Source organism: Entelurus aequoreus, linkage group LG18 (assembly GCF_033978785.1).
Source record: "Entelurus aequoreus isolate RoL-2023_Sb linkage group LG18, RoL_Eaeq_v1.1, whole genome shotgun sequence".
NCBI classification, from domain to species: domain Eukaryota; kingdom Metazoa; phylum Chordata; class Actinopteri; order Syngnathiformes; family Syngnathidae; genus Entelurus; species Entelurus aequoreus.
The window spans coordinates 51,609,195-51,623,516 of record NC_084748.1 but is presented as its reverse complement, the minus strand read 5'-3'; the positions used below and the strand labels follow the sequence as shown (position 1 = coordinate 51,623,516).

The 14,322-nt window shown below is 34.9% G+C and overlaps 1 protein-coding gene across 1 annotated transcript in view; it reads left to right on the top strand.

The window, feature by feature from the left end:
• Window positions 1-14,056, top strand: part of LOC133633443 (adhesion G protein-coupled receptor L3-like) — an 87,303-nt gene extending 73,247 nt beyond the window's left edge. The window contains exons 13-16 of the mRNA XM_062025969.1: window positions 527-658; window positions 4,852-4,869; window positions 10,137-10,424; window positions 12,146-14,056. Coding sequence (XP_061881953.1) covers window positions 527-658; window positions 4,852-4,869; window positions 10,137-10,424; window positions 12,146-12,783 — 1,076 coding nt within the window. The 3' untranslated portion in view covers window positions 12,784-14,056. The remainder of the gene's footprint in view (window positions 1-526; window positions 659-4,851; window positions 4,870-10,136; window positions 10,425-12,145) is intronic.
• Window positions 14,057-14,322: the final 266 nt, after the last annotated feature.

Sequence of the window (14,322 nt, the reverse complement as noted above, 5' to 3'; positions counted from 1 at the left end):
CTCCTTCTTTGTTGTTTATTCCTTATTATTCTCTCTTTTTTTATTCTTTGTTTCTTCTTTCTTCCTCTGTTCTTCTTTATTTCTTTTTTCTTCTTTCATTCTTCTTTATTTATTCTTTCTTCCCTCCTTATTTGTTATTCTCTCCTCCTTTCTTTTTTCTTTATTCTTCTTTTCTTCTTTATTTCTTTTTTCTTTTTTTTCTTTTTTCTCTTCTTTTTTCTTCTCTCCTTTCTTCTCGTTTTATTATTTTCCTTCTTTGTTCTGTCTTCTTCTCGCCTTATTTAATATTATGTCTTTCTTTATTCTTTCTTCTTCTGTATTCTTTCTTCTCTCCTTCTTTCTTCTTTCTTCCACACACTCACTCTATCTCTCTTTCTTCCTCTACTTACTCCCACTCTGACACATTCTCTCTATCTCTCTATTTTTCTCTCTCTCTCCAATCACACCCACCCTCCTGTCCTCCCCCGCCTGCCTCCCTCCTCCCTCCTGCCTCCTGCTCCTCCTTCCTGCCTCCTGCCCCCCCCAGGGACGGTGGCTAACCATCTTCTAACTAATGCTCTCCTTCGTCCCCACGCTACTCACCACCCCTACAACACCCTGCTTGGTGACTCTGCAGTCTACAACAACCCTGCAGCCGCCGCCATGTACAACACCCAAGGTCTGTGGGGGCGGGGCTTACTGCGTGGGGGATGGGCTTAATATCCTTTGTTACAATCAATATAAAACTGATTAAATAATTAATATCGAGAGTCATCAATCGTTACAATCGCTTTGAAACTGATTGATTGATTAATAATCGCAGCCATGGATCATTACAATTGGTATAAAACTGATTGATTGATTAATAATTACAGTCATCCATCATTACAATCGGTATGAAACTGATTGATTGATTAATAATCGGAGTCATGGATCATTACAATCAATATAAAACTGATTGATTAATAATCAGTCATGGTTCATTACAATCGGTGTAAAACTGATTGATTGATTAATAATCGGAGTCATGGATCATCACAATCAATATAAAACTGATTGATTGATTAATAATCTGAGTCATGTATCATCACAATCAATATAAAACTGATTGATTGATTTATAATCAGAGTCATGGATCATTACAATCAGTATAAAATGGATTAATTGATTAATAATCTGGGTCATGGATCTTTACAATCGGTATACAACTGATTGATTGATTAATAATCAGAGCCATGGATCATTACAATTGGTATAAAACTGATTAATTGATTAATAATCGGAGTCATGGATCATTACAATTGGTATAAAACTGATTAATTGATTAATAATCAGAGCCATGGATCATTACAATTGGTATAACATTGATTCATTGATTAATAATCAGAGTCATGGATCATTACAATCGCTATAAAACTGATTGATTGATTGATGAATAATCGGAGTCATGGATCATTACAATCGATATTAAGTTGATTAATTTATGAATAGTCGGAGTCATGGATCATTACAATCGATATTAAGTTGATTAATAGATGAATAGTCGGAGTCATGGATCATTACAATCGATATTAAGTTGATTAATTGATGAATAATCGGAGTCATGGATCATTACAATCGATATTAAGTTGATTAATTGATGAATAGTCAGAGTCATGGATCATTACAATCGATATTAAGTTGATTAATTGATGAATAGTCGGAGTCATGGATCATTACAATCGATATTAAGTTGATTGATTGATGAATATTCTGAGTCATGAATCATTACAATCGATATTAAGTTGATTGATTGATGAATAATCGGAGTCATGGATCATTACAATCGGTATAAACTGAATGATTGGTTTATTGATTACAAACAAAGATGACATGAAGTGTTCACTACAACAGTCTTGGAAACAGGAGTTGAAAACACGTATTGACTCAAATATAATAAAATGTGTCTTCATTTTGGCAAACAGGAAATGAGTTATTATTTACGTGTCGTCCCTTTTGAACAAAATCAAACTTCCTGAAGTCTTTTTGGAAAGATGTTTAAATGTTGTGTTTGTCTCACTAATTAAATGTTTAAATGTTGTGTTTGTCTCACTAATTAAATGTTTAAATGTTGTGTTTGTCTCACTAATTAAATGTTGTGTTTGTCTGACTAATTAAATGTTGTGTTTGTCTGACTAATTAGTAGATTGCAATTAGCAGCTGTTGGTGATTCGGCTTCATTGATCACCATTAGCTCACATTTAGCATCCGTTGTTTGCTAACTTGCTAACGAGCCCTGAGACTCCTGTTTTCCCAGCGTCTCTCCGGGTCACTGGTGCGCGTGAGTGACAGGAAGAAAAGCTGGGACTCTCTTGGGAGTAGTTTGGCGCCACCTGTTGGCTTGCGTGTATAAATGTTCAGAACCAGAACATGTTCTCAGGTTCTTCTGTTGGCTTTCGTGTATAAATGTTCAGAAGCAGAACATGTTCTCAGGTTCTTCTGGTCCTTGAGGTCCGCTAGTAGCTAGTAGGTGTTAGCAGTCTTCCTCAGCGGGGTCACCTGACCTGTCAGCTGCCTTGGAGGCGTGGCCAAGCAGGTAGACCTCAGCCAGGTGGACCGTGCACGCGTCTCGATTTATATTGAACTTTTTTTATCTTAGGGCTGCAGCTCGCGATTATTTTAGTCATCGATTCCCTTGTTCGATTAATCGAGTAATCGGATAAAACACATTTAATGGCCTCAATGAATATTCCAGGAGAAATTGTTTAACTTTATTTTTACTTAGAGCTGCAGCTGTTGATTTTTGTTTAGTTATCCATTGATTACTTTGTTCGATTAATCGAGTAATCGAATAAAACCCACGTTATGGCCTCAATGCATAATTCAGGGGAAATTGTTTGGATAAAAAAAAAAATTCTTAGAGCTGCAGCTACTGATTTGTTTTAGTAGTCGGGTAATGTATTGATTACTTTGTTCGATTCATTGCGGAATCGAATAAAACACAAAATAGTTGAAATATTAAAAACATTTCTTTCTTAGAGTTGCAGCTATCAATTTATTTTAGTGATCAAGTCATCTGTTGATTAGATTTTTTCGATTAATGGAGTAATCAAATAAAAAACACTTCATAGCCTCCATGCATATTTCAGGGAAATTTGTTTAAAAAAAAACAATGTTTGCAGCTATTGTTTTTTTTTAGTAATCGAGTAATCTATTGATTCTATTGTTGGATGAATGAAGTAATGGAATAAAACACACTTTATGAGGGTAAACTGTTCAAATTAACAGCGTTTTTTTTTTCTCTTAGAGCTGCAGCTATCAGTTATTTGAGTAATCTATTAATTACGTTTTTTTATTAATGGAGTAAAGAAATAAAACACATTTTATAGCCTCTACGTATGTTTCAGGGGACATAATTGTAATAAAAAACGTGCAGCTACCAATTTATTTTAGTACTCAAGTAATCTATTGATTACTTTGTTCGATTAATTAAGTAATCAAATAAAACACACTTGCATATTTCAGGAAATTGTTGAAATTAACAGTGATTATTTTCCAGAGAACTGTAGCTATCAATTATTTTAGTCATCCACTTATCTATCAATTATTTTAGTCATCCACTTATCTATCAATTATTTTAGTCATCCACTTATCTATCAATTATTTTAGTCATCCACTTATCTATCAATTATTTTAGTCATCCACTTATCTATCAATTATTTTAGTCATCCACTTATCTATCAATTATTTTAGTCATCCACTTATCCATCAATTATTTTAGTCATCCACTTATCTATCAATTATTTTAGTCATCCACTTATCTATCAATTATTTTAGTCATCCACTTATCTATCAATTATTTTAGTCATCCACTTATCTGTCAATTATTTTAGTCATCCACTTATCTATCAATTATTTTAGTCATCCACTTAGCTATCAATTATTTTAGTCATCCACTTATCTATCAATTATTTTAGTCATCCACTTATCTATCAATTATTTTAGTCATCCACTTATCTATCATATATTTTAGTCATCCACTTATCTGTCAATTATTTCAGTCATCCACTTATCTGTCAATTATTAGTCATCCACTTATCTCTCAATTATTTTAGTCATCCACTTATCCGTCAATTATTTTAGTCATCCACTTATCTGTCAATTATTTTAGTCATCCACTTATCCATCAATTATTTTAGTCATCCACTTATCCATCAATTATTTTAGTCATCCACTTATCTCTCAATTATTTTAGTCATCCACTTATCCATCAATTATTTTAGTCATCCACTTATCTGTCAATTATTTCAGTCATCCACTTATCTGTCAATTATTTTAGTCATCCACTTATCTATCAATTATTTTAGTCATCCACTTATCCATCAATTATTTTAGTCATCCACTTATCTGTCAATTATTTTAGTCATCCACTTATCTGTCAATTATTTTAGTCATCCACTTATCTGTCAATTATTTCAGTCATCCACTTATCTGTCAATTATTTTAGTCATCCACTTATCTCTCAATTATTTTAGTCATCCACTTATCCATCAATTATTTTAGTCACTACTTATTATCTTCTTGACTCCAATATAAGACCACCACTTATTATCTTCTTGACTCCAATATAAGACCACCACTTATTATCTTCTTGACTCCAATATAAGACCACCACTTATTATCTTCTTGACTCCAATATAAGACCACCACTTATTCGAGGGAAGTAAATACAAAGTGCGGTCATTCCTGCATGTAGTTTTACACTCTCCAATGTTTTCTGTTTGTTCCAATCAAAAATGAAAAAAAGCATCTTCTTGTTGCCGTCTGTCGTCTTTGATGCGTCAACTCACTTTGTTGTCTCTTCTCTCTCTCCTCCCTCATGGCCTCCATCAGCGTCTTACAGAGACACAAGTATGCTTTACTTCCTACTTCCTTCACTTCCTACTTCCTTCACTTCCTACTTCCTTCACTTCCTGCTTCTTTCACTTCCTGCTTCCTTCACTTCCTGCTTCTTTCACTTCCTACTTCCTTCACTTCCTGCTTCCTTCACTTCCTGCTTCCTTCACTTCCTGCTTCCTTCACTTCCTGCTTCTTCCACTTCCTGCTTCCTTCACTTCCTACTTCCTTCACTTCCTGCTTCCTTCACTTCCTGCTTCTTTCACTTCCTACTTCTTTCACTTCCTGCTTCCTTCACTTCCTACTTCCTTCACTTCCTGCTTCTTTCACTTCCTACTTCCTTCACTTCCTGCTTCCTTCACTTCCTGCTTCCTTCACTTCCTGCTTCTTTCACTTCCTACTTCCTTCACTTCCTGTTTCCTTCACTTCCTGCTTCTTTCACTTCCTGCTTCCTTCACTTCCTACTTCCTTCACTTCCTGCCTCTTTCACTTCCTACTTCCTTCACTTCCTGCTTCCTTCACTTCCTGCTTCCTTCACTTCCTGCTTCTTTCACTTCCTACTTCCTTCACTTCCTGTTTCCTTCACTTCCTGCTTCTTTCACTTCCTGCTTCCTTCACTTCCTACTTCCTTCACTTCCTGCTTCTTTCACTTCCTGTTTCCTTCACTTCCTGCTTCTTTCACTTCCTGCTTCTTTCACTTCCTGTTTCCTTCACTTCCTACTTCCTTCACTTCCTGCTTCTTTCACTTCCTGCTTCCTTCACTTCCTGCTTCCTTCACTTCCTGCTTCTTTCACTTCCTGTTTCCTTCACTTCCTACTTCCTTCACTTCCTGCTTCTTTCACTTCCTGCTTCTTACACTTCCTGCTTCCTTCACTTCCTACTTCCTTCACTTCCTGCTTCTTTCACTTCCTGCTTCCTTCACTTCCTGCCTGCATTGGACTTTGCTGAAGTTTCCTGTCACATATTTCTTTCATCTGCCATGAAATCCATGAGCTGCCTGTGAGAAAGCATCCAGCACATTTGCTCTGCAGTGTTGGACATCCGATTGAAAAACATTTGCCTCAGATGTCATATTTTCTCCAAATGCTTTCTAAGTTAATTACCTTCAAGGGGAACTGCGCTTTTTGGAATTGTACCTATCCTTCACAATTATGATGAGAGACAAGAACACACCTCTTTTTTTTTTTTACCATTTTAAAGATGGTAAAAAAACGCCTGGAAGATGTGACAAATAGGAGTGCAAGTATCATGTAGTAACAATATGTAATATGTACAATATAACAATATGTAATATGTACAATATACACACTGCAAGTATATATATCATGTAGTAACAGACACCTTCATAACAATATGTACAATATACACACTGCAAGTATATATATAATGTAGTAACAGACACCTTCATAACAATATGTAATATGTACAATATACACACTGCAAGTATATATATCATGTAGTAACAGACACCTTCATAACAATATGTAATATGTACAATATACACACTGCAAGTATATATATCATGTAGTAACAGACACCTTCATAACAATATGTAATATGTACAATATACACACTGCAAGTATATATATAATGTAGTAACAGACACCTTCATAACAATATGTAATATGTACAATATACACACTGCAAGTATATATATAATGTAGTAACAGACACCTTCATAACAATATGTAATATGTATAATATACACACTGCAAGTATATATATAATGTAGTAACAGACACCTTCATAACAATATGTAATATGTACAATATACACACTGCAAGTATATATATATAATGTAGTAACAGACACCTTCATAACAATATGTAATATGTACAATATACACACTGCAAGTATATATATAATGTAGTAATAGACACCCTCATAACAATATGTAATATGTACAATATACACACTGCAAGTATATATATAATGTAATAACAGACACCTTCATAACAATATGTAATAAGTACAATATACACACTGCATGTATATACATCATGTAGTAACAGACACCTTCATAACAATATGTAATATGTACAATATACACACTGCAAGTATATATATAATGTAGTAACAAGACACCTTCATAACAATATGTAATATGTACAATATACACACTGCAAGTATATATATAATGTAGTAACAGACACCTTCATAACAATATGTAATATGTACAATATACACACTGCAAGTATATATATAATGTAGTAACAGACACCTTCATAACAATATGTAATATGTACAATATACACACTGCAAGTATATATATATAATGTAGTAACACACACCTTCATAACAATATGTAATATGTATAATATACACACTGCAAGTATATATATAATGTAGTAACAGACACCTTCATAACAATATGTAATATGTACAATATACACACTGCAAGTATATATATAATGTAGTAACAGACACCTTCATAACAATATGTAATATGTACAATATACACACTGCAAGTATATATATATAATGTAGTAACACACACCTTCATAACAATATGTAATATGTACAATATACACACTGCAAGTATATATATATAATGTAGTAACACACACCTTCATAACAATATGTAATATGTACAATATACACACTGCAAGTATATATATAATGTAGTAACAGACACCTTCATAACAATATGTAATATGTACAATGTACACACTGCAAGTATATATATATAATGTAGTAACACACACCTTCATAACAATATGTAATATGTTTTATAGACTTGGTAACAATCAGATTTGGTAACAAATAACAAAGACGACTATTTTTGGACAAATGAGGATTCACAACTGTATATTTTTGAAGCTGAATATACTGAGGATGAACTGTTGCGTACAGAAGCGAGCACGGAGGAAGAGTGAGACGTTGGAGCAGACGGGAGTTGAAAAATTGAGGTGAAAGTCACTTTGGCGCTGTAATTGTGGAAATTGAAACGAAGCTATTTCGACATAAATAGAGTGCTTCCCCAAATAAAACGGGAAAAATGTCAAGTCGATTTTTACATGTTGGATTGCAAAAACCACAACACCTTGTCTTCTTGTCTCTCACAATGATTGTGAACGACACTGTGCACTTCCTACTTCTACTTGTCTTCTTACTGTTCCTGCACGTATGAACAACAATGGATGGCGTGCCTGCTGGCAAGATGTGAATATACTGTATGTTTGTGAATATACTGTATGTTTGTGAATATACTGTATGTTTGTGAATATACTGTATGTTTGTGAATATACTGTATGTTTGTGAATATACTGTATGTTTGTGAATATACTGTGTGTTTGTGAATATACTGTATGTTTGTGAATATACTGTATGTTTGTGAATATACTGTATGTTTGTGAATATACTGTATATTTGTGAATATACTGTATGTTTGTGAATATACTGTATGTTTGTGAATATACTGTGTGTTTGTGAATATACTGTGTGTTTGTGAATATACTGTATGTTTGTGAATATACTGTGTGTTTGTGAATATACTGTGTGTTTGTGAATATACTGTATGTTTGTGAATATACTGTATGTTTGTGAATATACTGTATATTTGTGAATATACTGTATATTTGTGTCCTCCTCAGAGATGTGAATATACTGTATGTTTGTGAATATACTGTATGTTTGTGAATATACTGTATGTTTGTGAATATACTGTGTGTTTGTGAATATACTGTATGTTTGTGAATATCCTGTATGTTTGTGAATATACTGTATGTTTGTGAATATACTGTATATTTGTGAATATATTGTATGTTTGTGAATATATTGTATGTTTGTGAATATACTGTATATTTGTGAATATACTGTATGTTTGTGAATATACTGTATGTTTGTGAATATACTGTATATTTGTGAATATACTGTATGTTTGTGAATATACTGTATGTTTGTGAATATATTGTATATTTGTGAATATACTGTGTGTTTGTGAATATACTGTATGTTTGTGAATATACTGTATGTTTGTGAATACACTGTATGTTTGTGAATATACTGTATGTTTGTGAATATACTGTATATTTGTGAATATACTGTGTGTTTGTGAATATACTGTATATTTGTGAAAATACTGTATGTTTGTGAATATACTGTATGTTTGTGAATATACTGTGTGTTTGTGAATATACTGTATGTTTGTGAATATACTGTATGTTTGTGAATATACTGTGTGTTTGTGAATATACTGTATGTTTGTGAATATACTGTATGTTTGTGAATATACTGTGTGTTTGTGAATATACTGTATGTTTGTGAATATACTGTATGTTTGTGAATATACTGTATGTTTGTGAATATACTGTGTGTTTGTGAATATACTGTATGTTTGTGAATATACTGTATGTTTGTGAATATACTGTATGTTTGTGAATATACTGTATATTTGTGAATATACTGTGTGTTTGTGAATATACCGTATGTTTGTGAATATACTGTATGTTTGTGAATACACTGTATGTTTGTGAATATACTGTATGTTTGTGAATATACTGTATATTTGTGAATATACTGTATATTTGTGAATATACTGTATGTTTGTGAATATACTGTATGTTTGTGAATATACTGTATATTTGTGAATATACTGTATGTTTGTGAATATACTGTATGTTTGTGAATATACTGTATGTTTGTGAATATACTGTATGTTTGTGAATATACTGTATGTTTGTGAATATACTGTATGTTTGTGAATATACTGTGTGTTTGTGAATATACTGTATGTTTGTGAATATACTGTATGTTTGTGAATATACTGTATGTTTGTGAATATACTGTATATTTGTGAATATACTGTGTGTTTGTGAATATACCGTATGTTTGTGAATATACTGTATGTTTGTGAATACACTGTATGTTTGTGAATATACTGTATGTTTGTGAATATACTGTATATTTGTGAATATACTGTATGTTTGTGAATATACTGTATATTTGTGAATATACCGTATGTTTGTGAATATACTGTATGTTTGTGAATACACTGTATGTTTGTGAATATACTGTATGTTTGTGAATATACTGTATATTTGTGAATATACTGTATATTTGTGAATATACTGTATGTTTGTGAATATACTGTATGTTTGTGAATATACTGTATGTTTGTGAATATACTGTATGTTTGTGAATATACTGTATGTTTGTGAATATACTATATGTTTGTGAATATACTGTATGTTTGTGAATATACTGTATATTTGTGAATATACTGTATGTTTGTGAATATACTGTATGTTTGTGAATATACTGTATGTTTGTGTCCTCCTCAGAGGGCATACTGAACAACGCAAGAGACTCCAGCGGTATGGACACGCTGCCGCTGAATGGTAACCACGGCAACAACTACAGCGGAGAATACCTGAGTGACTGTGTACAAATTGTAGAGAGAAGTGGCTACAGCAGCCATGGCAAACACAAAGAGAGCACTTTGGAGAAGAAGATCTTGAAGGAGTTGACCTCCAATTATATCCCGTCTTACCTCAACAACCACCAGAGGAGCAGCGAGCGCACGCACAACCTGGTCAACAAGATGGTCAACAGCAGCCTGGCCAACGGAGGTGAGAGACCACCTTACACTTGGACTTAGACCTAGACCTACACTTAGACTTAGACCTGAACTTAGACTTAGACTTAGACTTAGACTTGGAGTTAGACTTGGACTTAGACTTTGACTTGGACTTGGACTTGGACTTGGACTTGGACCTATACTTAGAGTTGGAGTTAAACTTGGACTTAGACAAACTTTATTGATCCACAAGGGAAATGTTTCCACCTTCTCGCATGCCTTCCTTCCTTCCTTCCTTCCTTACTTCCTTCCTTCCTTCCTTCCTTCCTTCCTTCCTTCCTTACTTCCTTCCTTCCTTCCTGTCTGACTTGAAGTCACAACTAGCAGCTAAAATCCAGCAGGGTCATCAAGTGCTGCTTTGGTTCTGCTTCTGATCCAAATACATTCCCAATATTGCACTCAGAAGCCAGTAGAGAGTTGGTACAGTGGAACCTGTCAGGGTCATGCGTCTGCGTCTTTATATACAGTATATATATATATATATATATATATATATATATATATATATATATATATATATATATATATATATATATATATATATATATATATATATATATATATACTGTATATATATATACAGTATATATATATATACATATTTGTGTATATGTATATATATATATATATACATACATACATACATATATACATACATACATATATACATATATACATACATACATACATACATACATGTATGTATGTATGTATGTATGTATATATGTTTGTATGTGTATATATATATATGTATAAATATATTTATATGTATATTGTTATATATATACAGTATATATATATATATACATACATATATATATATATATATATATATATATATATATATATATATATATATATATATATATATATATATATATATACATATATATACATACATACATACATATATATATATATATATATATATATATATATATATATATATATATATATATATATATATATATATATATATATATATATATATATATATATATATACGTATATATACATACATATATATATATATATATATATATATATATATATATATATATATATATATATATATATATATATATATATATTAATAGGGGTGTCAAAAAAATTATTTTGAGAATGATTGCGATTCTTATTTTTAATGATTTTTAATGGATTCACAAAAAGCTTTTTTATTGTATTTTGAATGTGTCCTGTCCAGCCAATCAGGCTAATCATTATGTAGATGATCAATATCTGATGTACACATTTACTTTAGAAAAGACAAGTGTTGAATACTTCTCTCTTTATTTGATGTTATATCGTTGGTGACAATAATCCTGGATCAATATATTGATAACACAGATAGAGAGAATGTTTTCTTTCTGCAACTTCCAGTGTCGGAAAAATGAGAAAAAAGAAAACAAGGTTTTCATTTCTGTTAGCTGTCGATTTTCATTGTTGTGGAATGAAATATAAAACACAAAACTAATCGTGTTTATATCGACTTGTTGCTTTTAGAAACACAGAACTTTGTTTTCAATTTCAGTATTTCTTTGCTTTTAAACGCAACCTGAATGACCAGACCCGTACTGGTCATGTTGGAATAGACTAATACCGGAACCCTGAGCGGGACAGCCACTGATTAGTCACCTTTCAAATGTGTCCAGAAATAACTCGGCCAAAAGCAGTTTTTCCTGATGCGAGTCCTAAGCCGGTGTTGTGTTCCAGGGAGCCTGGCAGGAGGCAGCAGCAGCTCCAGCAGCAGCGGGGTCGGAGGTTGTGTGGGCAACGGGAGCGAGGACGGCGGCCCTATGGTGCTGGACAACCCCGCTGCCTTCCCCCACGAGGAGAACCTCGGTCTGGAGATCATCCGAGAGGAATCCAACGCGCCCCTCCTCCCGCCGCGGCCCCCTCCCCCGGATAGCCAGCCGCCGCCTCCCCCGCACAGCTACTCCAGGCCCCGCCGCATCCCGCAGGAAACCAGCGAGAGCTTCTTCCCTCTGCTGACCAACGAGCACACCGACGAGCAGACGCACTCGCCCAGCCACAGAGACTCGCTGTACACCAGCATGCCGGTCCTCACCGACCTCCCGGACGCCCAGATGAACGGTCTGACGGACGGCGAGGAGGACAGCTCCGGAGAACTGCAGCCCTGTAAGAGCGCCACAGCTCCGGAGTTGGACGACGTCTACTACAAGAGCATGCCCAACCTCGGCTCCAGGAACCACCTTCACGACCTGCAGAGCTACTACCACATGGGCCGCGGAGGCAGCGACGGCTACATGGTGTCCGGCAGCAAGGAGGAGTCCGATTCTTCGCCTGAGGAGTCCCCCGTAGACCCTTCCCACCTGGTCACCAGTCTATAGAGTCCACCAAGAGACTCCTATCCCTCCCTGAGCTCACAACCTTCCACTGTTGTTGACTGACAGGCCCAGCGGGTCCGCCCCTGGACTCCAACGTGGTTCAGAACAATATGGGGGCTGAATGTATTGTCACCAGAGGGCGGCGCTGTAGGCACTTTGTGAATAGCAAACCTTGAGTAAAACCTTGGACCTACAAGGGAGGGATCTGTAATTTTGGACCTGAAAGTTCGACCCCCCCACACCCCTGATTACTAAGGTCTGTGTTTCTGTATGTCAGTCTGGCTCAAAGACGTGTTCCAAGGCCAACATAGTCTGGCCTCAGGCCAAGGCCACGCCCCTTGGTCGAGGGGAAGATGTACGATAAAAAGCCCCCAGAAAGCAAACTGCAACCTTTTCTGACCTTCTTCAACTCCGCTCAGCCGGAGTGGAGTCCAGGCCCACATGGTCCGTCCTTGCAACTGCGCCCAGAACAAAGACGGGAGCTCGTGTGGACCAGGGAGCACCGGCCAGTTTCTTCTCATTCTTCTGTAAAAGTTCAGTTACCCTACTAAAAAAAAAAAGGAACTCATTTCTATGTATTGTATAGAATCCAGGTCCCCATGTTGCACACGGTCTCTGTGGAACTGTTGCCGGTCTTTCTGCGCACTCTGACTAATATGCATTTACTCCTCGCACACTTCACTTCCTGCAGATTGTCACTTCTATATTTTACACCGCTAGATGAACGGGGGAAGGAAGGTGGTTGCCATGGGAACACTTGTTCTGGAAGTTTTGGGTTTTAGGCACAAGGGGAAGTCATATTGTTTGTATACTGTTTTACATCTCATTGTGCTAAAGAAGAAGACGTAGAAATGAGGATTATTTTTGTCAGCTTTGAGGAGTTCCCAGCAGAGAAATGATTTATGAAAGAAAGCAACAAATAAAGAGAGCTGACTTTTATGCGGGGGGGAAATCAAGTGCACACGCAGCGCTTTCTTTTTAAATTATTATGTTGATTCTTACGATATTGATGATTATTTATTCTTTTTTGTATGGGTTATCAAGTCGAATGATCTCATAACTAATATTTGTTGTAACAGTGAAAGTTGTTTGCCAACAAATAAATGACTGACATAGTCTGACCACTTTTCTTACGTCTCTCCACTGGAATGCAAACTTTCCTTCACCACCACCGACTGGAATATTTGTCATGAGGTCACACCTGCTCAAAAGTCTTTGCTTTGTCCACTTTTATCATCAACTCTCCACTTTCTTTCATAAACTCTCCACTTTTATCATCAACTCTCCACTTTCTTTCATAAACTCTCCAGTTTCTTTCATAAACTCTCCACTTTTATGATCAACTCTAGTTTCTTTCATAAACTCTCCAGTTTATTTCATAAACTCTCCACTGTTATGATCAACTCTCCAGTTTCTTTCATAAACTCTTCAGTTTTATGATCAACTCTCCAGTTTCTTTCATAAACTCTCCAGTTTTATGATCAACTCTCCAGTTTCTTTCATAAACTCTCCAGTTTTATGATCAACTCTCCAGTTTCTTTC